The 25,955-nt window shown below is 45.9% G+C and overlaps 1 protein-coding gene across 1 annotated transcript in view; it reads left to right on the top strand.

Moving 5' to 3' along the window:
- Window positions 1–25,955, top strand: part of prkx (protein kinase X-linked) — a 73,926-nt gene that overhangs the window by 34,258 nt on the left and 13,713 nt on the right. Inside the window, exons 4-5 of the mRNA XM_083633791.1 lie at window positions 11,476–11,595; window positions 22,897–22,992. Of these exons, the coding sequence (XP_083489917.1) occupies window positions 11,476–11,595; window positions 22,897–22,992 (216 nt within the window). The remainder of the gene's footprint in view (window positions 1–11,475; window positions 11,596–22,896; window positions 22,993–25,955) is intronic.

The following is a 25,955-nucleotide window of genomic DNA, read 5'->3' as shown; positions in this document are numbered from 1 at the left end:
AGAAGCTCACTGACAGGTGATAAAACACATCTGCCTCACTGACTTGGGCTTCACTAAGAAGCTCACTGACAGGTGATAAAACAAGCATGAATTCACAATAGCTGCGACCAAGTATGCAAATTTCCTAACTGCAGGATGGTAGGGGCAGCCCACCCTACTCTGCCTCTGTCAGTCTGCATTTCAAAATTTGCCCCCCACCGTCCCCTTTTAGCCAACTGGCATGAGCACAAACACACACCTTCTCTCTCTCTCACACACACACACACACACACACACACACACACACACACACACACACACACACACACACACACACACACACACACACACACACACACACACACACACACACACACACACACACACACACACACACACGCACGCGCACACACACACGCCTCCTAGGGCGAAAACGGTGCCCACTAAAGGGTGATGAACTTTGTGTTGCCTGACCGACAGAGTGACTTACGGTCTGCTGGTCGCAGCTAAAAATAACTAAATACCCCTTTTCAAAACCCAGTTACCAAAGCGATTCATAAAGGAGTAAAAATGAGGAGGTACGGTGGTGTAGTGGTAAGCACTATCGCCTCACAGCTAGAAGGTCGTGGGTTCGATTCCCATCTGGGGACGAGGTGAGCGCTGAAGGAATGCGTGCCCGTCCGTATATCCCCGAGTGCCACCCCTATCGCCCGGGTGGGGGTCGACTAGGCCCCACGGCCTTTCTGTGTGGAGTTTGCATGTTCTCCCCGTGCCTCCCGGGGGTTTCCTTCATATAGGAACCCCCTTCACTAAAAACATGCATTGTCCTGGTTGCTTATGTGGTTCCTCCTCTCAACGTTGAGGGGCGCCTGTTCAGGGGGAGGGGAACTGGTTGGAATAGCGTGAGCCTTCCACGTGCTATGTCCTACCGGTGAAGCTTCCCCTGTCAGGTGAAAAGAAGTGGCTGACCGACTGCCCATGTCTCGGAGGAAGCATGGAATCAGTCTCGGCTCTCCCTGATCGGTATAGGATGAAGTAGTAACCAGGATAAACTTAGAATCAGCACTAATGGGGGATAAAATGGGATAAAAAATCGGGGGGAAAAAAAAAAAATAAAAAAATAAAAATAAAGGAGTAAAAATAACCCCGACATATCAGATTGACAGCGAGTGCCGTAAAAGCACGGTAAGAACCATAAAAAGCACATAAAAAGAACAATTAATGAAAGGTAATTACAGAAAAGTAGGTGCAGAAAAATGAGTGTTAAGAAGTGATGGTAAAAGCGATGATACAGATGTAGCAGCCGCAGCTCCTTCAGGCAGGTCCATTCAGAGTAGAGGGGTGTGCTGTTTGGAACAGCCAATAAGAGCCTCTCTAGTCCCCAGGCTGTGATCTTTCACATGGGATTTAAAAGCTGCTCTGCCTCAACAGTGATCTATAGAATCTACAAATCACTTCTGAAACTACTGTCAAGAGGTTACAGTATATGATGTTGTTTTATATATACAGTACATTGTAGGGGTGGACGATTATGAATCGATTCATTCATTATGAGTCAAAAATCGATTATTACATTATTTACATTTTCTCGCGATGCCTTTAAAGGCTATATGTATTTTTTCACCCCGAATCCAATGTCACCACCCATGAGTCTCTACGAGTTACGGTTGCAGAGATATGTCTGCCCTGCATGCAGGCAGGGCTACAAGAGAGAGACAGAGTGCAGACAGAGTAGTGTCAAGCCATTCGTCAGCTAGCGTTAGCACTTTTGCTTATCAAGTGTTGAACTTCGCTCCGGTGCAATCAATGGTGTGTCCAGCCTGTTATTTTGTGTGCTGTCGCATCATCAAGGTTCTGCTTCTGGCACCATGGTTATATGATGGATGTCCAGTCAGGTGATATGTTTTGACTCATTCGCAACTTAACGTCAGTAAAGCTTGTGCTGCTTCTTCTGCACTCTCCGCTTTTACTGTAGCTTTGCTGCATGCTGCCACCTGGTGGCTAACTCTTGTAACAGAGCGCAGCATTTGTATTAATAAAAGATAATGGAGGTCAATGCATTTGTTTATTTTAATTATGGGTCATATAATACAATGCAATTCCAAATTTTAAAAGTAGCCACCCAGTGAGAAAAAAGAAATCATGTATTGGGGGGGGAAAAAGTGATGCATCGATTTCAAGATGCATCGATAATCGTTTTATAATCGAATCGTTGCCCTCTGAATCGGAATGGAATTGAATCGTGAGGTGTCTAGAGATTCCCGCCCCTAAGCAGGATCATTTCTTTGATTTAGGTTTTGTGATGGATTGTCCTTGTCGTTGGTCTTTACTCCCAGCAGACTGTACTGAGTGACAGCTGGGGGAAACCCTGCTTCTTTGCTCATTCTGTTTGATGCTTGAGTGATTGCTGGTTGCAAGCGAATGACAAAGCAGCTGTCGGCTCATGTCAGAGCCTTTACTGTACATTCTCCCTCTAAGCAGCAAGCTATACTTAGATTTAACTTGTTTCGCTCAAATATGGTCTCTTTTTTTTCTCAAATTGTACTTGGAATTGAACTTGAAAAAGATGAGAGTTACATCACATACAGAAAATTAACATACAGTACGGCTTGTGAAATGCCTGCCTGTCTCCTAGTAACCACATATTTCCCTCATCTCCTTTTTAAAGAATAACGCCGGCCATTCTGGACCCGGGCCCGTTTTGCCACCTCTGGGAAATGAATGCAGGAAGAAGTGAAAAGCCTTTCGCAGCAGTACTCTGCCCTCCACTCAGAGTTAGCTTCACCCTCCAGCTCGGGTTATTCCCCGGACGTGGAAGTGCTGCTACATTTTCTGGGATGGAAGCTGCTCTCGATATTTAACTTTGTTTGACAAATTATCCGGCGACTTGATTCACTTTTTTAAGTAGTTGACCTCCAGTTTGCACCGCTTTGAAGCAAATGCCGTGTTGGACAAGGACAAAGAGCTGTCCTGCTGTGTGTGTGTGTGTGTGTGTGTGTGTGTGTGTGTGTGTCTATTCCATTAGATTACTCAAGCACGGCCGCTGCACCCTATACGCAGAGTACGCAGACTGCGTAGGGCATCATGTGCTCTTAAGGGCCTGCAAAAAAAAATATATATATTTGGTGCCCGCAGTCAGGCCACTCACTGAACAGCAGGCCAGGCGCCGCCTACTGGTTTACTAGTGGTTTTATTACTTTATTCAGGGTTAAAGTGGGTGCATCTCATTGTAAAATTGGACTCGGCCCAAATTGGGCTTCAACCGGCCCAAATCTGGCTTCAACTGGCCCAAATCTGGCTTCAACTGGCCCAAATCGGGCTTCAAACGACCCAAATCGGGCTTCAAACGACCCAAATTGGGCTTCAAACGGCCCAAATCTTTCGCCGCCGCCCTTCGGACGCCGGCAGGCGCGTCGGCCCCCCCGTCGGTGGTATCTAATGCCTGGCCTGAATTATGATCCCAGTAAATATAGTAAATATACTGTATGAATAAGTATTCGGTTTTAAGATTGCAGTTGTGTGTTTTGCGGGGGGGGGGGGGGGGGGGCACCACAAAACAATTACGCTTAGGGCACCCAAATGGCCAGCACTCTGGCCACCCTGTACTCAAGTTAAGTAACTATTCTAAATACTTTGGATTACTTTTTTGGAATACTTTAAAATCTTCTTGCTGAGCCCATTTGTCTGGGCCACTCTGACTGTACGCAAGTGAAAGGGCAATGCAGTCGCGCAACCGCAACTGAGATAGAAATATCGCAACTTTTTGGAATGCCACAAGCGTCCTGGCTGGGTGTCTTCCTCCGATGTTGCCATTCTCTTGTCGTTGTTGCAATTTTTTTTAAATCTGTTTCTAGGACTGCCACGGTATTGGTTTTTGCCATACCGCACAAATTAGCTGAACAAATCAAACCGGGGGGAAAAAATCAGTTCTAAAATAATCGGTTCTTAAATTAACGTTTCGAAATGCATTTATTCCCTTAGTAGTCTATTCTTTATAGCTCTATAGTCGATCTTTATTCCAATGTATTCATTAACACATTGAGTGCCAAGGACGTCTGTGCACGTCCTAAAAGAAAGTAACGAGGAGTGCCAAGGACGTCTGTGGACGTCCTAAAATCATAATTCATATTATTCCATAATTCTGCTGTTTAAGGTCGTACCCAGCCAGTGAGCATGAATCCCTTCAAGGGATCACACGGCGCCACCTTAAACATCTACACGGGAGCTGCGCCACCCACCTCAGATCCTTTACTTTGTGCAGGAGAAAGCGGAAAAAGCCTTGATCAAAGGGGAAACCGATGCATGCTGCAGCCAGAGCCATATAGGGTTGGGTACCGTTCACATTTGAATCGATACCGGTACGGTACCGGTACCTGGAATTCGGTACGGTACCAAAAACGGTACCTTTTTCGATACTTTTTTGAGTAAAAAAAAAAAAAAAAAAAAAAAAAAAATTTGCAACAACAAAAATGTACAGTTGTAAAACAAATAAGTCCAAACTTCTCAATTTCAACATTGTTCTTTATTTAGATTTTTTTTTGTTTAGCAGCAGCACCCAACAAAATAAAACCCCTCCCTCCCTCCCTCTTCCCTCCCAAACCAAGAGTTTACTTGTTGCAGGTAATGGTCTTGTGCCACACTGCTCCATCCATCAGCGGTCACTGCAATATGGTCAACTGCCCTGAGTTCCTCCTTCACATTCTTCTTCTCAACACGATACCAAGCTGGGATAAGTGTGTTTGTGAGAAGGTCTCTGGAGGGAGGGGAGTATTTTGGGTTCAGGGTCCCTGTCATCTCCCTATATATAGACAATAAAAATAACTATTGTTAGTAACTTAGCTTACTCTATGAATATCACACACACACACACACACATTATCACCCATTTATACATAAATAAATAATTTACCTGAACCATGGAGACTCCACCGTTGCGAAGGGCAACATGCCTTTTACAATGAAGGCAGTCACTGCCCTGTGGCACTCATTTACTTTCTGCCGGGGTAAAGCTGCTTTCTTTGCCAGGGTGAAGGGTGTCTCCTGTGCGACTCTCACACGGTGGCCTAGCAAAGAAAGCAAGAGTGTAACGTTGAACGTCTCACGGTGACACGAACTGAGGATAATAATAACGTTAGCAACGCTAGTTACGCTACTAAACATGCTAAGCTATAAGCTACAACTATCCAGCTAACGTTAGCTAATTAAATGACGTTACCTGATGTTGAAGAAGTCGACGCCTCACTTGCGACACTTGAAGTTTCGTCGTCGTCGTTGTCCGTTTCAGCTAACGAAGCAGAGGAGCTGCTGGCTGTAGGTGCTTTGCTGCTGGTGGATGCAGCGTCCACCCTCAGGCTATCGAACACTTTACAGTCTTCCGCATTTAAAAAGATTTTATGCTTGACCAAGTGTTTCCTCAAGTTAGAGGTGTTCCCCTGGCCAGCTTTGCACTTCGCATCGCAAATGTTACAGCGAGCGTTGTCTGAGTCTATCTTTGTGAAGTGGACCGCAAGCGAGAGGCCATCTTCTTCTATTCCGCTTGTTTTGGCAGTGACGTGCTGACGTAACCCACCCTCGTGTGTGTTGCCTTCAAGTTTGCGTCGGAATTTCTATCTCGCTCGCTGTCTTTGTATCACTGAGATGCGTTCAAGTACCGACATTTTTAAATTATAATAGAAAAAAAAAAAAGTACAGAAATGAGGTGCCGTTTCATGTCATGTGAACTGATACTCGGTAGTACCGCCCACTTTCGGTCGGTGCCTGTAAAAGTACCGAGTTCGGTACCCATCCCTCAGCCATATAGATTGCTGTGTCTGCAGCTGACAGTTGGCTGCATCCGCGCCCACAACTGAGCTCTTCTGCTTATGTCTATCTGTCTGCATATAGTTTCTCCACACGATTCCCTGCCAGAAAGGCAGCACCCGAAGCCGAACGGCCAAACCTTTTCCTTCAGTCCCGTAACTCCCGTTTGCCATTTCCTTGTTGTGCTGGGATCCACCCGGGGCAAAAACGGAGGAAGCGAAAACAGACTGTGTGCGTGTGGGGAGGAGCCCGCAGCTCAGGGGGGGGGGGGGGGGGGGGGGGAGAGGGGGGTGGGGCACGCAGGCTGCACAGAACCACACCACGCCACCACATCAGAAAACACCAGCCAGAGTCAGTGAATGTGCTTGAAATTAGAGTGCAAAAAGTATTCATAAAAGTGACTTTATCTTGAAAAGTAAAAAAAAAAAGCAGAAAACCCTTGAAAGTGCTCTTCTTTCAGAGGCTGTCATTTCATAATGGAACTGTCTAGAAACAAAGTTTCTTCTTTGGAAGAAGCAGGAGTGTCCAATGTTTCATTAGAGTCCAGCCCTGTCAATATACCGGTAGCCCTAATAGAAAAAATTCTATAGCTGTTTTCAACTGAATGGAAGTGAATCTGGCACAGGCTCCAGACAATTTTACTGAAGCGCTGTGGCACTCAATGTGTTAAGAGGTCGATTTTGCATCAGGAATATTTAAATTGTTCGGCATTCAACAGGCAGGCACGCCATTCTGGGCAAAGACGCATTCGCTATAGAAACACAGACAACATGCACGCTCCAATCTGCATTTGCGGACACAAATATGAGCCAATATCTCCTCCACGTTGCCTTGATGAGGAAACAGTGCAGCTCAAAAGGTGTGTGGCATTGGGCAATAACTCAGGACAGTGGAGAGGCGTGTGTGTGTGTGTGCGTGCGTGTGTGCACAGCTTCTGCATCTCCCACAACGTGCAGCTGCGTCAGCCTCTCCTCACTCGCTGATCAAAGGGAGGAGGCTAGTAAACGCTCATCCTCCTCGTTGGATTTATTTGTGGTAAGCAGGCATTAGGGATGTAACAATAACCGGTTTATAATGATAACCGTGATAAAATTCCTCACGATAACCGTACCGTTTCAAATTTTCATTATCATTAAAACCGTGGTACCGTGGTACCATGATTACAGTGCTTTGAAAAACATGGTAAATACTGTCTATCATCAACCAAAGTTGGCAACCGTCTCTCAGAGCCGTGCAGCCTTGGAGAAATGATTTCAGTGAGTGTATCAATCCTTTTTGGGTCTGAGTTTTCAATATAAAACGTAAAATGATTTCAGTGAATTTAGATTTTCAGTCTCTCAGTACTTTTTGAATATTTTCAGCATTTTTTTTGCGAATACCGTGATAATACGATAACCGTGATCATTTTGGTCACGATAAGCGTGACGTGAAATTTTCATACCGTTACATCTCTAGCAGGCATTTTGGTTCACCTCGTCTTACCAGTGCCTTTTCACCACCTATTGCTCGTTTGCATGCGGTGATGCGCTATCAGCTTGCGTCTGCGGTGGGCATGACGTGACTGTATAACTATAAATGCGTGCCACTCGTGAATTTTAGAGCAAATAAAACGAAACAAAAAAGTAATCCCTTAACGTAACCTATTTTTAAAGACCGTAGCGGCAGAAACACACTGGATTCGCAAGCGGGGACGCGTGTAAATTCAGCTCGAGCAGGAGCCTGGCCATTCACACCAGAAGCGCTCTGTTTTGCTCCGCGCCGGCCACAACTTGTACTGACTTCATGCCTGGCTGTCAAAAATAGACCAGACGTGGAAACTCCCGCTGCAGGCCGAGAGCCCCCCCCCCCCCCCCCCCCCCCCCCCCCCCGCCCCGCACCACGGCCAGTGTGACCGGTCTAATCTGGTAACAAGGACACCAAAGTTAAACTACCTGTGCTTCCAGACGCTTTGTCTCACTTCCGCGTCAGTTCTACCGTTACTGCCACCAGTTTAAACTGTAACTGACTGCCACCAGTTTAAACTAACCGTAACAAAATACAGTTACTCATATTTAGTATTTTGAATACTGCATTTCAAATACATGTTTTCCTTTACTCCCCAACCCTGTGTTTGGATGCACAAGTCATGCGCCTGATCAGATACACATCAGACACGTTAAGAAAGACACCATCTGGGCACCCAGAGTCTACCAGTGAGTCTGACGACTCTGGGACAGACGGCCGATAGGTCGGGGTTTCCTCTCTAGAGCGGACGTCCCGCCCCTTCTGCCATAGTTTACAGTCTGACGACGTCTCATAATGCAGCTATTTATTATTATTATTATTATTATTATTATTATTATTATTATTATTATTAGCCGAAATGTCGTCTGGACGTAAAACACCTACAATCGATCAGCTCCGACTCCAACATTCTCCCGTTAATTGGACTTTAAACAATAACGCGCGGCGCTCCGGAAGCAGAAGCATCCACCAATACACTACTACATCTACTATACAGCGGGAAAGAGTCTTATCAGTCGTCCGACCGATACGAATCTGGGTTCCCTTAGATTGAGAGAGACATGAATACCGTGGCTGATTGCATCGCCAACGAGCTGTTATGCAGCGTCCTTGAAAAGCTCATATTCTCTTAGAGGTGGAATTCGAGGGAACCCTCACGCCCCCCCGAGGCACCGCTTGTGTCGTGACTCAAGGGCGGACTCCTCAGATTGATGCGCTGTAGTTTGAATTAGATATACAGTGGAGCGGGGGGGGGGCGGGGGCTCCCGGCCGACCCCGGCAGAATTGAAACGACGTACGCCGCCTCCTCTGCGCCGCAGCGTTTCTCAGAGAAGCGCTCCCCGCCCCGCCGAGTGCAACGTTGACCCCCGCTGACATGTAAACATAATGGAGTAAGATTACATTTTCCCCCAGACTGAGAGAGCACAACAGATACCTCTCTGATGTGCAAGTGACCCACTTATAGAAATGGAGGCCGGTGGAATTGCCTGGGATGAGGATAGCGGCAATAGGAAGACAACTGCCTCGTCGTCGCCGCCCTGCATCATCTTCTACTACTACGGGCTACGTGACGGAGTGTCGCTAACTGTCGAGCCCCCTCTTATTTCCCCCCGTGCTGCCACAGTGCCCCCTGCTGGCCCACACCGTCATTAACTCATTAACTGTGCCTCCTGTATGATGGCGGACGATGCCCTGAAGAATAGCAACGCATGAGTCTTGTTTCACACACACACACACACACCGTAGCCGATGCGTTTGTCCGTGAGCTAGAGACGTCCCGACGGTTAATTCCCCCGAGATCAGAGAGCCTACTCGGTCCTCCGTCATTTCCATACAAATGACCGTCGCCATGGCAACTGGGCGAGAGAGGTCATTACCCAGGTGATATCGGTGACAGACGGTGAAAAGCCCGGCCGAGTGCTCTTCATCAGAGGACGAGTGCCTCTCACTGAGAAACATGCTGCTTAGCGTTTGCTACACAGGCAGCCGCAGCATGGCTCACTGGTAAATAACAGTGAGAGGGATAGTCTGCTTTATACAGTATAAAGTCTTGAAAGTTTGGAAAATGCTTCATTTTGAACCGGTATGTTTTCAAGGCCAGGAATATGCTTGAACTCAAATAATTCACTCCTGTGAAAATTGCTTGATTTTCCAACATCATCTGTTGTTTCATCTGCATAATTACTCGTGTAACCCGAAAGTCTGAGTACCGTAAATTCCGGACTATAAGCCGCACCTTTTTTCCCGTTTTTTGGCCTTTTTTGGCCCCTGCGGCTTATATAACGGTGCGGCTTATCTATGGATTTAAAAAAAAAAAAAAAAAAAAAAAAATCTCTCTTTTTTAGCACTCTTTCTAACTATAAATCCACTTCTGTTTTAATTTCCTCTCTTGCCCTCTTTTCACCACACTGTATGACACTGTATGACACTGTATGACACTGTGTGCACTGTAAATAACAACACAGGTGGTGTTGTGTTATGTTGTTTTGTTGAAATGTTAATAAATGGGAGCATTACATATGGTAATTAAACATTAAAACACAATAAAAAAAATAAAAAAAAAAAAAAAAAAACATTAAAACACCCGTGGCTTATAGTCCGGTGCGGCTTATATAAGAAAAAAATAGTCAACTTTGCAGGTGCGGCTTATACACCGGTGCGCCTTATAGTCCGGAATTTACGGTATTCTACAATTAAACGATCCTGACGTCAGATTTGTTTGTTGTCTCCTGGCGTATAAACTCTCAAATGAAACTTTGAAAATACTTACACACTAAAGAAGGCTATCTGTACACAATAATCAATATATAATCAATATACATTGATTGCTGCGGGTATAAAAGGAACACTGTAAGCTTATTCTTCCGCAATTGCGTTCATAGTAACAATTTAGATGTGATGATAAAGGCTTTTGAGAGTCTGGAAATATTTGGGCTTTTGGTACCGTGAAAGTGCTTGAAAAAGTGCGCGAGTTTTACGCTTAAAAAGCCGCGCGAACCCTGAAGTACTTCCTGTTATTGTTCTCGTTTGCCAGGCACCGTCGTTCGCTCACCGTTGGATCCTTCTATTCGGAGCGACCGCTCTCCTTCATGACTCGCTGCTCGAGATCTGTTACTCAGTCCCGTATCCACTCAGAACGCCCGTGTCCCTGTAGTACTACAGCGGGTGACTCGGATGTCACGGGGCGGATCACTTTACCTACGGGCGTTGTCTGCCCCGTGTAACCAGACTCTCTCGCCTTTTTTACACATTGTGTAGAATATGCAGGCATATACGGACTGCGAGGAGGGGAGGCAGAGGCTATCGCTTACCACCACCAGTCAAACAACAGTGGTCTCTGAGCACACTCAACAGACTGAGAATGTGGGTTGATGGGTGACGCTGCTAAAAGTCACATACTGTGACGTAGGTATGTAAACTGTGATGATGGGGCACTATCATAGTGCTAGAGGAGAATTGTAGTGAAAATGTCAATACTGGTCAAATTCCCCAACATATCAACAATGCCGCAAAACTCATAAATGGATGGATTTGAAAAGTGGATGTGGCCTTAAAACGTGCTCACACCATGCATGCAAACAGTAATGAACCTTGTGTGTGTAGGGATGCGCCACATGGATTTTTCCCCCCCCAGCCGATACTAATAACCGATAATTACCTGCCCCTCATGGCCGATACCGATACGATAACCAATAACTTCACATTAATGTATTTCTTAATAACCTGTAGTTTATGCACAGCTGAGGGTAAGAAAGGCTAAGACGTAGTGAGCAAAGATGGATGATGTAATATTCCGTAGCTCTGACCTAACCAAATCTAACTGACATCACTATTGTGAACAGTTCTGTCTCTTCAAATGTTTGTTTTGTTCTCTTTCGTAGTAAAGCACATCAAAAAACTTCACAAACAGACACGTCAATGTATTAAATACAGGTTATTTATTGGTAGTAAAGTGCATCACTTATAGAGCTGAAAGCCTATGGCTGCTTAGTAGTCTGCAAATATAACACAATTTAAAAAAAGGCTTATAGCAGACTGGTCCTTATGCCATTTATGCCTAAAGTCAGGTATCCAAAGGAGTTTTCCTTGTAAACAACTAGGTTTGTATAGATATCAATAATAATAATAATATTTTTGTAAACAACTAGGTTTGTATAGATATAATTAATAATAATAATAATCATATTTTTGCAGGACGTGGACACTTTGCGGCACGCCTGAGTACCTGGCTCCTGAAGTCATCCAAAGCAAAGGGCATGGACGCGCGGTGGACTGGTGGGCCCTGGGCATCCTCATCTTCGAGATGCTGGCTGGGTAAGTAGTAGTAATAATCATATTAATACTGTACTAATAATAATAATAATACACTTTATTTGTGAGCGCCTTTCAAGTCACCCAAGGACACTTTTCAGATCAAATAAAACAGTTCACACAAAGAATAGAGCCACGACAACAGCAATAAAGTACACTGATAAAAGAAATACAAGCAAACTATACTCATTACGAGACACAAGGAAACGCTCGATTAAACAAGTGGGTTTTCAGTTTTGACTTCAAAAGAATTGACTGATGGATTGCCCACTGGATCTCCAGATCTTGTGGGAGGGCATTCCAGAGGTTAGGGCGGGCCACCCTGAAGGCCCCATAGTGCAGAGCCTGGAAGGTGGAGTGGAGAGTAGATGGTTGTCAGAGGAACATAGTGAGCTGAAGGTATGTAAGGATGGAGAAGATTTGATAGGCAGGGAGGAGCCCAAGGCCACGGAGAGATTTATAGGAGAGGTACTTTGAAATGGATGGCCCGCTGCAGTTTGTGAAAGGTCCAGGGGGTGATGTGTTCCCAGGACCGTGTGTGTGGCAGAGGCAAGTAGCCTCCGCCCTCTTTTAAACACAAGGGGGCACTCTCCTCCACAAGAGCGAGCTGTGGCAAAGCAGCACAGAGCAATTAGGTTTGAGGGCTGAAGCCACAAACGGTTCACCTCAACCAACGCGGTGGAATGGAGAGAGTTAACAGCCTGGCATCTGCTGCCGTGCCCAAGCGGCATCTCTGAGAGGTCTTGTCAAGTCTGAGAGATCAAAGAAATGCCACCAGCAAGAATCTCTCACGGCTTCTCTAACCACAAACACATAGGCGAGTCACAAACTGAATCCTCGTGGGGAAAATCCCTCTGATCAGGGTTCCCCAAGGGGCCTTGAAAGTTTGTGAATTTGAGAGAGAGAGAAAATCAAGGCCTTGAAAGTTTTTGAAAATAGACGTGGGTCAACACAGTGGAGAAGTGTTGACACATTCAAGCCTCTCTGTTGTTAATTGTCTGTGAGCTTCTGTAGAGCTTCTGCTAGTTCTCATTATACACATTCTCAGTGTTGTAATGAACCTTGATCCGTGTCTCAAACTAGGCCGTGTGGGCTCCTTGAATTTGAGGGAATTGGGCCTGGAAAGTCCTTGAACAGTCCTTGAAGTTGAAGTTGAAGAAGGTGTGGGGAACCCCTGCCCTGCCCTGACATGAAACACTTTGAACCGTTTCTCACCAGCACAACCTAAATGCTGTGTAAGAAAAATCAGTTGGAAGGATTGATTGATTGGACAGAGCTCGGCGAGGTTTACAGAGTGGTGGCAGCGTCTGGCAGATAAGAGAATTAAACACACGCGATGTTCAATTAATGGCGCCGCTGTTAAGTGTCTCGCTGTGGAAATGGGTTCATTGTTCTGTTGTGCGCCCGCTGCATATTGCAGGGGGCCGCCACAAATTAATCTCTGAATGGGAATGACTGGTTCAGATGGGGAACAGACAGACATCGCTGATCCCTTTTAGAAGCACCACCGTTAATTCCACTCTTCTCCATTGTCTTCGATGATGAATAAGAAGAAGAAGAATGAACGCTACAAGCAGCCTCGACAGGTGTTCACAGTACAGCGCCCGCCTCTGAAAATCACTTCCCATTGTGACCTAATCAGTGATTTCATAAATCTGTCATAGGGCGCATTGTGACATCACTGATGATGTCACAATGTTAACGGGAAGCAGAGAAGGGAGGGTGATGATGCCACAATTGCAAAAAAAATAATTGAATGATTGACAGGTCGTAGCACCGATGAGACCGCCTCCGTGTAGTCTGATCGCAAAGTCGTTACTGATTGGAGAGGACTGAAGCCATCACTGGCATATGACTGGCCAAGTGAACGGTTCCCTCCCATAACCAGCCGGCTGGAGGGGAAGCATCCCAGACCCAGAGAGAGCTCTGCAGCATGCAGTAACGTAGTGTATCAGCGTAAGAAGAACTCTCATGGGTCTGGCGTTGAGACTACTTTCCCAGTCACTAGCAATGTAAGGGAATACAATTTCCAAAAACCGTGATTATATTAGAGTTACTAATCCAAGTAACCTCAAGTCACATTATGTTCTCCAGCGCTAAAACAAAGTGTGGAGATAGCTCTGGCTATGTGAGACTACAGCGCTGCCAGAACCCAATTACTTTTTTGTCCTGTAGTCAAATAAATAAAAAGTCTGCAGTTTGGCTGATTGTTGACTCCTCCAACGTTCATTATTGTTCCAATAAAGTGGATTCAGTTCTAAATGAGCTGGCTAGACAGGATGTAACTCACCTTTAGCTGGTTAGACAGGATGTAACTCACCTTTAGCTGGCTAGACAGGATGTAACTCACCTTTAGCTGTCTAGACAGGATGTAACTCGCCTTTAGCTGGTTAGACAGGATGTAACTCGCCTTTAGCTGGTTAGACAGGATGTAACTCACCTTTAGCTGTCTAGACAGGATGTAACTCACCTTTAGCTGGTTAGACAGGATGTAACTCACCTTTAGCTGGTTAGACAGGATGTAACTCGCCTTTAGCTGGTTAGACAGGATGTAACTCGCCTTTAGCTGTCTAGACAGGATGTAACTCACCTTTAGCTGTCTAGACAGGATGTAACTCACCTTTAGCTGGTTAGACAGGATGTAACTCACCTTTAGCTGGCTAGACAGGATGTAACTCGCCTTTAGCTGGCTAGACAGGATGTAACTCGCCTTTAGCTGTCTAGACAGGATGTAACTCGCCTTTAGCTGGTTAGACAGGATGTAACTCGCCTTTAGCTGGCTAGACAGGATGTAACTCGCCTTTAGCTGTCTAGACAGGATGTAACTCGCCTTTAGCTGGTTAGACAGGATGTAACTCGCCTTTAGCTGGTTAGACAGGATGTAACTCGCCTTTAGCTGGTTAGACAGGATGTAACTCGCCTTTAGCTGGCTAGACAGGATGTAACTCACCTTTAGCTGGCTAGACAGGATGTAACTCGCCTTTAGCTGGCTAGACAGGATGTAACTCACCTTTAGCTGGCTAGACAGGATGTAACTCACCTTTAGCTGGCTAGACAGGATGTAACTCACCTTTAGCTGGCTAGACAGGATGTAACTCGCCTTTAGCTGTCTAGACAGGATGTAACTCACCTTTAGCTGGCTAGACAGGATGTAACTCACCTTTAGCTGGCTAGACAGGATGTAACTCACCTTTAGCTGGCTAGACAGGATGTAACTCACCTTTTCAGAGGAGAGGGGGGGGGGGGGTCGGCTAGCAAAAGTAATAGTAAAGTACCAAGTAATAATTCAAGTAAAGTATTTAGTAATAGTAACTTTCTTAAGTAACTTGCCCAACATTCATAAAAAGTACAAATCAATTAAATTGATCAATCATACAATAAATACTGTATGTAATCAATCAACCTGCATTATATCCTATTATATCAGACGTGGGTGATGATGATGCTTCTTTTTATGCCTCCGGCGGCGATAGCCAGGCCGGAGGCATTATGGATCCGGGTTGTCCGTCCGTCCGTCCGTCCGTCCGTCCGTACGATGTTTGTTAACGCGATATCTGAGGAACGCCTGGACGGAATTTCATCAAATTTGCTTCAAACATCGACTTAGACTCAAGGATGATCTGATTAGATTTTGGTGGTCAAAGGTCAAAGGTCAAGGTCACTGTGACCTCTCGAACGCCATTTTCAAGCTTGTTAACGCGATATCTGAGGAACGCCTGGACGGAATTTCATCAAATTTGCCTCAAACATCGACTTAGACTCAAGGATGATCTGATTAGATTTTGGTGGTCAAAGGTCAAAGGTCAAGGTCACTTTGACCTCTCGAACGCCATTTTCAAGCTTGTTAACGCGATATCTGAGGAACGCCTGGACGGAATTTCATCAAATTTGCCTCAAACATCGACTTAGACTCAAGGATGATCTGATTAGATTTTGGTGGTCAAAGGTCAAAGGTCAAGGTCACTGTGACCTCTCGAACGCCATTTTCAAGCTTGTTAACGCGATATCTCAGGAACGCCTTGACGGAATTTAATCAAATTTGCCTCAAACATCGACTTAGACTCAAGGATGATCTGATTAGATTTTGGTGGTCAAAGGTCAAAGGTCAAGGTCACTGTGACCTCTCGAACGCCATTTTCAAGCTTGTTAACGCGATATCTCAGGAATGCCTTGACGGAATTTAATCAAACTTGTCTCAAACATCGACTTGGAGTCAAGGATGAACTGATTAGATTTTGGTGGTCAAAGGTCAAAGGTCAAGGTGAGCTCTCCAACGCCATTTTCAAGCTTGTTAACGCGATATCTCAGGAATGCCTTGACGGAATTTAATCAAACTTGTCTCAAACATCGACTTGGACTCAAGGATGAACTGATTACATTTTGGTGGTCAAAGTTCAAGGTCACTGTGACCTCTCACACACCCAATTTCCAAGCTCTGTAACGCAACATCACAGGAGCGCCTTGACGGAATCTCTTCCAATTTGCCTCAAATGGCGATTTGGACTCCAGAATGAACTAATGGCGGAGGCATAAGTCCGCGTTGCGGTCGTTCTAGTTTAGTTAATACATTTGGCTAAGTGGGTGGCGGTGTGTGTCTCGATTGTGATGTCATCAGCGATGTCAACTTGAGCAATTGTGATGCCATCATCAGTGATGTCAATCGAGCAATTGTCATGTCATCAGTGTGTAATAAATCCTTCCTGGCGGAGTGGTGGGGAGTATAAGTAGGGAGAAGAGGACAAGTGGCACATCATCTCCAGAGTCTCTCCACCCTAGAAATGGAGTTTTAATAAAAGTCAAAATATGAGCGTCCCTGTCACATGTTGCTCTAACTTTGATTGGCAGATGGCTAAACACATGCGGTCATCCTAAAATGTCAAGCATGGCCCCTCTCTGCACGTGAGCCTGACCTCCGTTTGGCCCTCTCATTTCTTTCCCCGCGCACACTACGAGGGAAAGTTACCGCCTCCATTCTGATGGAAGGAATGCGACCTTCCGCGAGCGTTCGGGCTTTGAAGTGTGACGCTCTACCGGGTAGAGTCGGGGCGCCGCACTCCTCCAGACTTGTCCCCGGGAGGGGCGGCGCGACGCCCCCCTAGACAAAGAGCTCCCTTCATCACACAGAGAGAGAGAGAGAGAAAACTCCTTACCTACCGTCGCATAGCTGCTTAGTCAACAGAGAGAGAAAACTCCTTACCGTCGCATAGCTGCTTAGTCAAAGGTCCCGCTGCAAGAATGTAGCAGCCGCTTCTGAAAAGTGAACGGTGGCTGGTCCTCCTCCTCTTCTGCTGCCGTGAAACACAAGTCGGACAAACATCCAGTGCAGTGCTTCTCACAGATGTTTTATTACAGAAAGTGAGTGAAACCTTTGAGCAAAATAGTCACACATTCTGTCATTGTTTTACTTCTGGTCAAAATAAGTCACTTATAGTGAAAATAAGTATTGCCCTTTTTGCCGGGGACACCCTGGAACCCCCTCAAGGACCCCTGGGCGTCCCCTGACCCACGTTGAGAAGCACTGCGGTAAGGGATCCCTGCCCGGAGGGAGGGATCATGGTGATGAGGTGACCTGTCTGTGTGTGTGTCTGTGTGTGTCTGTGTGTGCATGCGTGTGTGTGGGGGTGTGCGTGTGTGTGTGTGTGTGTGTGAGAATGAAAGAGAGTTAAAGGGAATGAGATGTGGTTTTCCTGTCCATAATCCTACCTTAAGGGTAAGTTTTCTCATCTTAATGGAAACCAAGTGTCCTGTGTGTGTGTGTGTGGTATAAGTCTACCTCCTGCTCGTCTCTCTCTCTGACAACCTGGGGCCAGATTCACCAATGTGTTCCTAAGATAGATCTTAAGAATGACATAAGAGGACAATTTAGGAAGTTCTTAAGTGCAATTCCTCCATATTTTCTCAGTAACTGTCTCATTTCTTTCCAATTTCTTTAATTTTCCTACTTAAGAACTTCTCAAAATAGGACCTGACCTTGCTGCCGTTGAGGCTAGGAGACGAGGCTAGGAGGCAACCCAAAGTGTGCCCATCTACAAAACAATTGAGGAAAAACGTGTTTAGGGCAACTAGGGCAATGGTTGCTGTTGGTAACTGCAAAATCTGCTATCTTGTTTTCAACAGACATGAGGCCTACTCGGCCCTACACCAAATAAAACTTGACAATAGATGTTCATCTTAATGTTAGGACGGTGTAGAGGAGGAACCTATGAAGACTTTGAACTATAACCTACTGAAATGTGAAATGTTTTTTTTAATACGATAGGGTTATTAGACAGGTGAAGGGTTGTCTCTATCCATCATTAAACAAAGAAAATGTTTGTTTGTCTCAGCCCATTACACACAGCGGCTGCAGGAGCTGGTTTAATGGGTTTCTGCATTTAAGTCGGATCATGTTCTCGCCACAAACGAACCGGATCAGAGTTCATGTTGGATCGAGGTCGGATCACGTTCTCACCACAAACGAATCGGATCAGAGTTCATGTTGGATCGAGGTCGGATCACGTTCTCACCACAAACGAATCGGATCAGAGTTCGTTCGGAACCGCACCAAGACCACCTCTCCAAAGAGGTCTCGGTGCGGTTGTTTCGTCAGCTTTTGGGGTGCGCACTAGAGTCGATTGCTGCCTTCACATCCGCCAAAACAAATCACACCAAGTGGGAAAACAAATTGGGGTTCGATTCAGCCGAACCAAACGAGGTAGACGTGAAAACGATCTTAAAGGGATAGGCCAACTTTTTGAGAGATTTGCCTATTTGTCATATTGCCCATACATAAACAAGATAAACAATGCTTTTACCGTCACACTCTGTACAGTACACTGTGAGGTACAGCCCTGCAGTTAGTTAGATTCGCAAATGAATGGGAGTTACCGTACAGCTCCACACCCCCTGTTCAAGTCCCCAAAAACACACATTCCAACAGTGCCAAAAAGCTATATGTACATGTTGTGACTCGAGAAACTGTCATTTTCGTAGGTCAATAGATAGCCGGAACTACTTCCCAAACATGGCCGCCAGGTGCAGTGATTTCACACATCACCTCAAACAGACAAAGAGTAACCGAACTAACGGAGTATAACCGAAGTTACTTCCTCGTTTGCCATGAGGCGCCTCATGGCAAACAAGGGAAGTAACTTGAGTTACTCTTGCTTAGTTTGGTTAATCTTTGTTAGATCTCGGTGTGTGGATTTACTTCGAAAATGGCCGTTTCCTGGATTATTTCTACACTAGTCACAAGTGGCCACAACATGCACATGTGAGTGTTCCATGTGAGTTGGCCTATCCCTTTAATGTCAGAAGGAATCCCAATATAGAATTTGTATTTTGTGTCTATCCCCAAACGGATTGAGTGAAGTCAAATGAAATGGACCCTTTTCCGGTCTCCTGGCCTCCCCGGGCAGCCCTGCCCCTCGTCCACCTCAGTTCGGTGGAGCGTCGGCCAGATGATTAAAGATGGAGATCCTGGAGGAGAAATGCCCCGTCGTATTCCTGAAGTCTTTCACTCCTCACAGAGTTGAGGAGGAGTTTTTGCTTTTGAACAAAACTTCACTGCCAGTTCCGTTTCCTGTGTCATTTTCAGGAGCTTTTAAACGCAGAATCAGTGGAAGGAGATGAACGCGAGATGGATGCAACTTGGCTGTAGGTGACGAGGCGAAGAGGCCTTTGCTCCGGTTGGATTGTCTCAACCCGAGACATAACTTTGCCTGAAACAGTGACACGCAAGCTGCTAAACTTCAACTAGGACTCTAAGTTTCTACCCCCGTCCCCGTCTAACGTTTACAGCGGGGAAAGATGTCCATTCGGTATTCTTGGTCAATAACAATGACAAATGGTATCTGACCAAAAAGTTCCTAAAAGCTAGACTTCCTAAGGAAGACATCAGTGGTACTGCTGATAAACCTGCTGCAAAAGAATGGGGGGTTTCTAGCAGTGTTGGGGATCCTAACCTCTTCTGCCTTAGTGCAAAACACTGGACACCCTCTCCTCTCTTCTCCTCTCCTCTCATCTCTTCGAAATGCCAGACTCTAATCACAGCCTTGCCAACATGCCTATCTCACGAGCTATGACTATTTTTATTTTATTTAACCTTTATTTAAACAGGTAAAAACACGTTGAGACCGAGGTCTCATTTTCAAGTGTGACCTGAAGTATTGTGAGTATGCTGTTATCAGCCAGGCGGTATGGTATGATGCGGTTTGATTGCATATTTATTGTAGGGTTGATCAGTACTACACTGGTTCCGGGTGGTGGAGCTGTAGGTTCCCTGCCTACCAACACGAGCATCGCAGGTTGGTGCCCCCGTGTTCCCTCGGGCTTGGTCGGGCGTCCATACAGCCACAATTGGCCGTGGATTATGTGTCCTGGTCGCTGCACTAGAGCCTCCTCTGGTCGGTGTCGGGGCGCCTGTTCGAGGGGGAGGTGCAACGTATTGCCGGTGAAACTCCTCACTGTCGGGTGAAAAGAAGTGGCTGGTGACTGGCTGCACATGTATCGGAGAAAGCCTGTGCTAGTCTACAACTCTCCAGAGAGGGGGGGGGGACCCCCAGTGGTCCTTGAGCGGGTTCCAGGGGGTCCCCAGCCAAAACGGGGGATCATTTATTTTCACTATAATTCCATCCATGAGTAACACAATGTCAGAATGTAGGACTTATTTTGGTCATGGGTTTCATACTTTCTGTAATAAAACATCTAAAAACTACAATCTTATCAGATGGGGGACGTGGGACAACATCTTATCAACCGGGTCTAATTTGTGTCGGTTTAGGGGTCCTTGACTTGAAAAAGCTCGAGAAGCACTGCTTTAAACAACCAGTTTTTGTTGCCGTTTTTTTTTGTTGCATGAAAATGGCCCAATTTCACTAGGCTATTTTTGAATCTTGGGTAGAACATATCAGCAGTTTCAGTCCAAAATATACAGTACATGTGTCTTGCCTTCAACAACTCATATTGGTTGAATCGTGTAGAGTGTACGGGCGTTGGAGTGCAGGACATGCAGACATGCACCGTTGATTGAAGCGTGAGTGTTGTCAGAAAACGGCTGTATCTTGTCGTTCTCTCCCCCCCATCCCTTCTTGCTGGAATGACCCAGATTCCCCAGCTATGACAGCATCAGCTTTAGATCCTCGCTGGAAAGAAAGAGAAACACACACACACACTCAGAGACACACACACACACACACACACACACACACACACACTCAGACACACAGACACACACACACACACACACACACACTCACACACACACACACACACACACTGGAGTCTGTGGTGCACACCCAGCCCCCCAGACGCCCCTACACCACAGTCTCCTGACTCCGGGGCTCTTGACTGGGAAGGCGCGCGGCGGCGTGTGACAAACCGGTGCGATTATTCGCTTGTCTGCTCCGTGCATAATGCATTCAGGGCCCCGCTCCCCATTATGTAATTTGTGGGTAATGACTTGTCCAGGCCGGAGCAGCAGGGGGAGAGAACGGGAGCACTGGGAAAGCATTCGGCTCGAACCCCCGCGCCCAATGGGACTGCAGCCGCGGAAGGCAGCAGACGGCGCGTGGGCGGTAGCAACAGGCGCAGGCACGCACAACGGTACGGTCAAAGTGCGTTAGCAGCGCGCAAACGGCTGTTAGGGTTTTGCACAGAAACACCCGACATGTCAGAGGCCGAGCAATCACAACAATGATCTCTCCACACGCTTCAAAGCACGCTCTCGTTCATAAACCTGCCCTTTAACTATTTAAAGGAGCACTCCACCCAAAAAAACAATGCTGATGTGTTTTGCACATAATCTCACACACATCTGAAAACTCTAAACAGTTTTGCAGCCATTCATTTAGTTTGACACTTATTGACAGTTGATTTGAGCGTGAAGTTGTGGACCAGTGATGTAGTTCATGCACTTAACTCATTGAGTGCCAGCCACTTTTGGAAAACGGATGCTCCCAGTGCCAGCCCTTTCAGAGCGTTTTCAGTGATTTCTCGAGGCCCACAGAATATTGTGTGATATTACTATGTAAACACCGAACACGCACAAAGAACGATGAGACTCTATTGTATCATCAGCAAAAAAAAGTTTATTGATATCATTTTCCGTTCTTTAGTTATCAGCCGGAGAAGATAGGGTGATTTCACCAAAAACAGACGTTTCAGACTAGAAGCTGAGATAATGAGCCTTTTGTGAAATGAAGCATTTCAAGCAAATCACTGACTCTGAAGCTAATATTTTCTGACCTGAAACATCTGAACAGTAATTTCCTTCAATAAAACAGCACCCCCACCCCCCTCAACTGCAAACTCCTCCTCTGTGGGAGTGTCTCTGGTGGCTCTGCTCGAATCTCTGCTAGCTGCGTCAGGCGACGAATCTCTGCATGGAGCTGCCTGGGATAAACTCATCCCCACACCAACACACAGCTTGCATGCCAGAGCTGGGAGAAACTCACCCCCACACCAACACACAGCCTGCATGCCGGCGGAGCTGGGAGAAACTCATCCCCACACTAACACACAGCCTAACACGCACCCAGCGTCTATTTTCGGAGCGCTCCGTTTTTGTGCGCCGGCTCCCAGTGCGACACCGAAAAGCCAAACCGGACTGCTGAGAATGTTTTGGCCCTTCGGCGTCGGGTGCTGCTTTTCTGGCGGCTAATCTTGTGGAGAAACTATGCAGCAGAGACAGAGGGGCTCAGTTGTGGGAGCGGATTGACTGCTGTTCGCAGCTAACGTTAGCTCCAGCCAGAGCAATCTATACGGCTCTGGCTCCAGCATCGGTTTCCGTTTCATCACGGGGCTTCTTCTGCTGTTTTTCCTCACCTTTCTCTAATCTGGAGAGCACTGTCGCCACCTAATGGGTCCGTAGAAATAGCTTCTACACATTCGACATCCCCCATACTTTCACAGGAGATGCATCAGGCTTTGATCCATGTCCCACCGTCAAAAAACGCAATTGACGACTTTAGTCGTCATTGGCACTCTACGTTACTATTTGAATTGACGACGATAGTCGTCATTGGCACTCAATGAGTTAATGGCATCACTGGTCCACAGCTTAACTCGAATCAACTCTCAATAACTCAAAACGAAATGAACGCCTGCAAAACTGCTTTAGAGTTTTTTCCACATATATACAGTAAGTGTGAGATCATGTGCAAAATAAATCAGTGTTGATTTTTGGTTGGAGTTCTCCTTTAACGCGGTCTGTATTCCTCTTACCTGCTTTACAGGCTCCTTGCGTCATGCTGTCGTTTACACACCACGCCGCCAGCACCAGCATGAAGGGCATGTCAGCCGTTGACATTGTGTCTCTCTCCACAGGTACCCGCCGTTTTTCGACGACAATCCATTCGGCATCTATCAAAAGATCCTGGCAGGAAAGCTGGAGTTCCCACGGCATCTGGATTTCTACGTAAAGTAAGCTAACAAATAACACATGCTAAGAGTGTGTGTGTGTGTGTGTCTGTCTGTCTTTTATGTCCTTGCATGTTCTTAAATCCCTATCTTTAGCAGCATTTGATTCAGAATAGTAATGACTTTCATTGCCACAATATGTAAACATTACGTACGAGGAGGTGATGTTAGTGTATGCAGCGTAGCGGTTGTACTGTATCGATATTCAGAAGACAGATATGTAAAACGCAAAATCACACAGATTGCAAGTGCAGTCCAATATATACACAAATAGGAGTGTTAAATAGGCATTATATAGGAATTTACAGTCCAAGCGGTGCACGATGTAGTTAACGCAGGACTAACCCCCAAAACACTTTTTTTCAGCTTTTAACCAATATGGCTTTTGGTGTGGTATGTGAAGGATTCTGGTCGAAATCACCACATTTGAGACCAAACTGTTAGAATTGTACAAAGTGGATCATTTACAGGCAGCAAAGTGCCCTCTATGGGTTCAAACCTGTCCTTTTGTTTGCCCTCCAAAATGTGCTTGTCTGTTACGTCACGGCCAACTCCCCCCTTTCCCACTCATCAGATTTTTGTTTTCATGTGATCATTACTATAGTTCACACCAGAGCCATAATAGGAGAGTTGCAACGTCTCCATTCACTCCAATGGACCCGTTTTTAGCGTGAGCCCGTTAACAGCGCAAGGCATCGTGGGTAATCGGCTAGTACTGTGGCTAATGTTAGCGGCTAGTTAGTTATGTTACATGGCAATAAAACGCCACTGAATGACCAAATTGATATCACTTTTAACCATTTCGAGTAACACTGTTTCCATACGGACCACCAGCGTTGGTTAGTTGTTTATAACGTGGCTAAATTTATAACGTACTCTATCTCTGATACACTCTGATATAACGTTTTGCCTCTATGCGGGGAAAAGTGTCATGGCGGCCGTTTCCGGTTTATTTTTCCGGTCTGAACCAATCAATGGTCTGAACACAGCCAAAGAGTGTAGTGAGACAAGAGGAGACGTTCTCCTGCTTCTTTACTTGTTTTTTTGTGTGCAAATCAAGCAGCATGCCGTTTTGTCACATATCTGGGGGGGTAAGTCCCCCTTCAACGAGTAATATATGAGAAACCCAAACATGGCCTGTGGTTGGACATGTTCATGTGACCAGCAAAGGGATTATCGGCTCCCTATCGAGGGGGTATTGTTGGTGGGTGGGATTGGATGGTGTTCAATACCGTATTGAACACCATGTAATCCCACCCACACCCATCAACCCCACCCACACCCATCATTCAAATGAATATGTCAGGCTAATACTTCAAACAATTGCGAGAGTGTGGCCGCAGTGGCTTTGGATGCATTCAGTTTTTCCTACCTGTACAACATTGATGTTCTATGAAAACGTTGATGTGTGTGTGCCGTAACAAAGCACGCCATCATTTGCGCCAAAGACCGTCTATTGGTAAGAACCTGAAGGGTTACACCTTGTCCCACTGCAACATCATGGCTGGAGCACTGTTGTCCAAAAAGGACAACAGTGCCTTCGCTCCTGCCTTCAATATACGATCTTTGTCTCCCTTCCAGGCAGTAGACCGGAAACAGTATGGCTGCCTCTATCTCGTTTAGAAGCCACAATATTGTTATAAATCTCAACAACCAGCCAACAGATATCAAAGCTGGAAAAGATATGGAAAGAGCGTAACTCAAACTGGTTAAAAGTGCGTTTTGAGTCTGGTGAACACTTAGGTAGCAAACTGACACCAAGCTAACGGGAGATTGTATTTACTGTAGTATTAAATATTGTATTTGTCTATGACGCGTCACTCGTTCGACAACAACGTCTGATGTCGGCACCCGTTTTGACCACGAGCTATATTTTAAGACTTTGAGCCCAAAATAAGCGTATTCGTCAAACAAAATACAGTGGCGATTACACTTTAGCTAATTAGCAGAGCGGGGAACAAACACAGCCACACATGGAATATCTTAAAAATGACAAAACTGCCTGGAGGGGGGGGGGGTCTTTAACTCATTGAGTGCCAATGACGTCTAAAGACGTCAATTCAAATAGTAACGTAGAGTGCCAATGACGTCTAAAGACGTCAATTGCGTTTTTTGACGGTGGGACGTGCATCAAAGCCTGATGCATCTCCTGTAAAAATATGGGGGATGTTGAAGGTGTATAAGCTATTTTACGGACCCATTAGGTGGCGACAGTGCTCTCCAGATTAGAGAAAGGTGAGGAAAAAAACAGAGAAGAAGCCGTGGGGAAACGGAAACCGATGCATGCTGTAACGTTAGCTGTGCCTGTGAACAGCAGCCAATCTGCTCCCACAATTGAGCCTTTCTGTCTGTTGCGATAGTTTCTCCATATGATTAGTTGCCAGAAAAGGAGCACCCGACACCAGTGTCTTTCTGAAAAGATAAATTATTCTCAGCTGGAAGCGCTGGGAGCCGGCGCACAAAAACGGCGGAGCGCTGTGAAAATAGACGCTGTGCAGCGCACTTTGAAACGTGCAGCAGAAAGTTCAGAGAAGCAGAGAGCCACCAGAGACACTCCCACGGAGGAGGAGTTTGCAGTTGAGGGGGGGTGGGGCACGCAGGGCACCATACAACACCGACCCAGACAGCAGGCTCGATGGACAGATTGGCAAACACAAGCTAGAATACCTGATGCCCACCAGCAGTAAATCAAGACCAGCAAGAAGGTGTAGGGTCTGCGCACGCAGGGGCCAGCGCTGCTGGTTGCAGCTAAAAAATATTATTTTGCATCAAAATTCCTTTGTTTTCGCTGTTTTATTGAAGGAAATTATTTTTGAGGTGTCACTACATCAGAAAATATTAGCTTCCGAGTCAGTGATGTGCTTGAAATGCTTCATTTCACAAAAGGCTCATTATCTCAGCTTCTAGTTTGAAACGTCTGTTTTTGGTGAAACCAACCTATCTTCTACTGCTGATAACTAAAGAAC

The sequence above is a fragment of the Poromitra crassiceps genome, assembly GCF_964638095.1.
Source record: "Poromitra crassiceps genome assembly, chromosome: 3".
Lineage (NCBI taxonomy): Eukaryota > Metazoa > Chordata > Actinopteri > Beryciformes > Melamphaidae > Poromitra > Poromitra crassiceps.
Note: the sequence above shows the minus strand (reverse complement) of the source record. Positions and strands in the feature narration are given on the sequence as shown.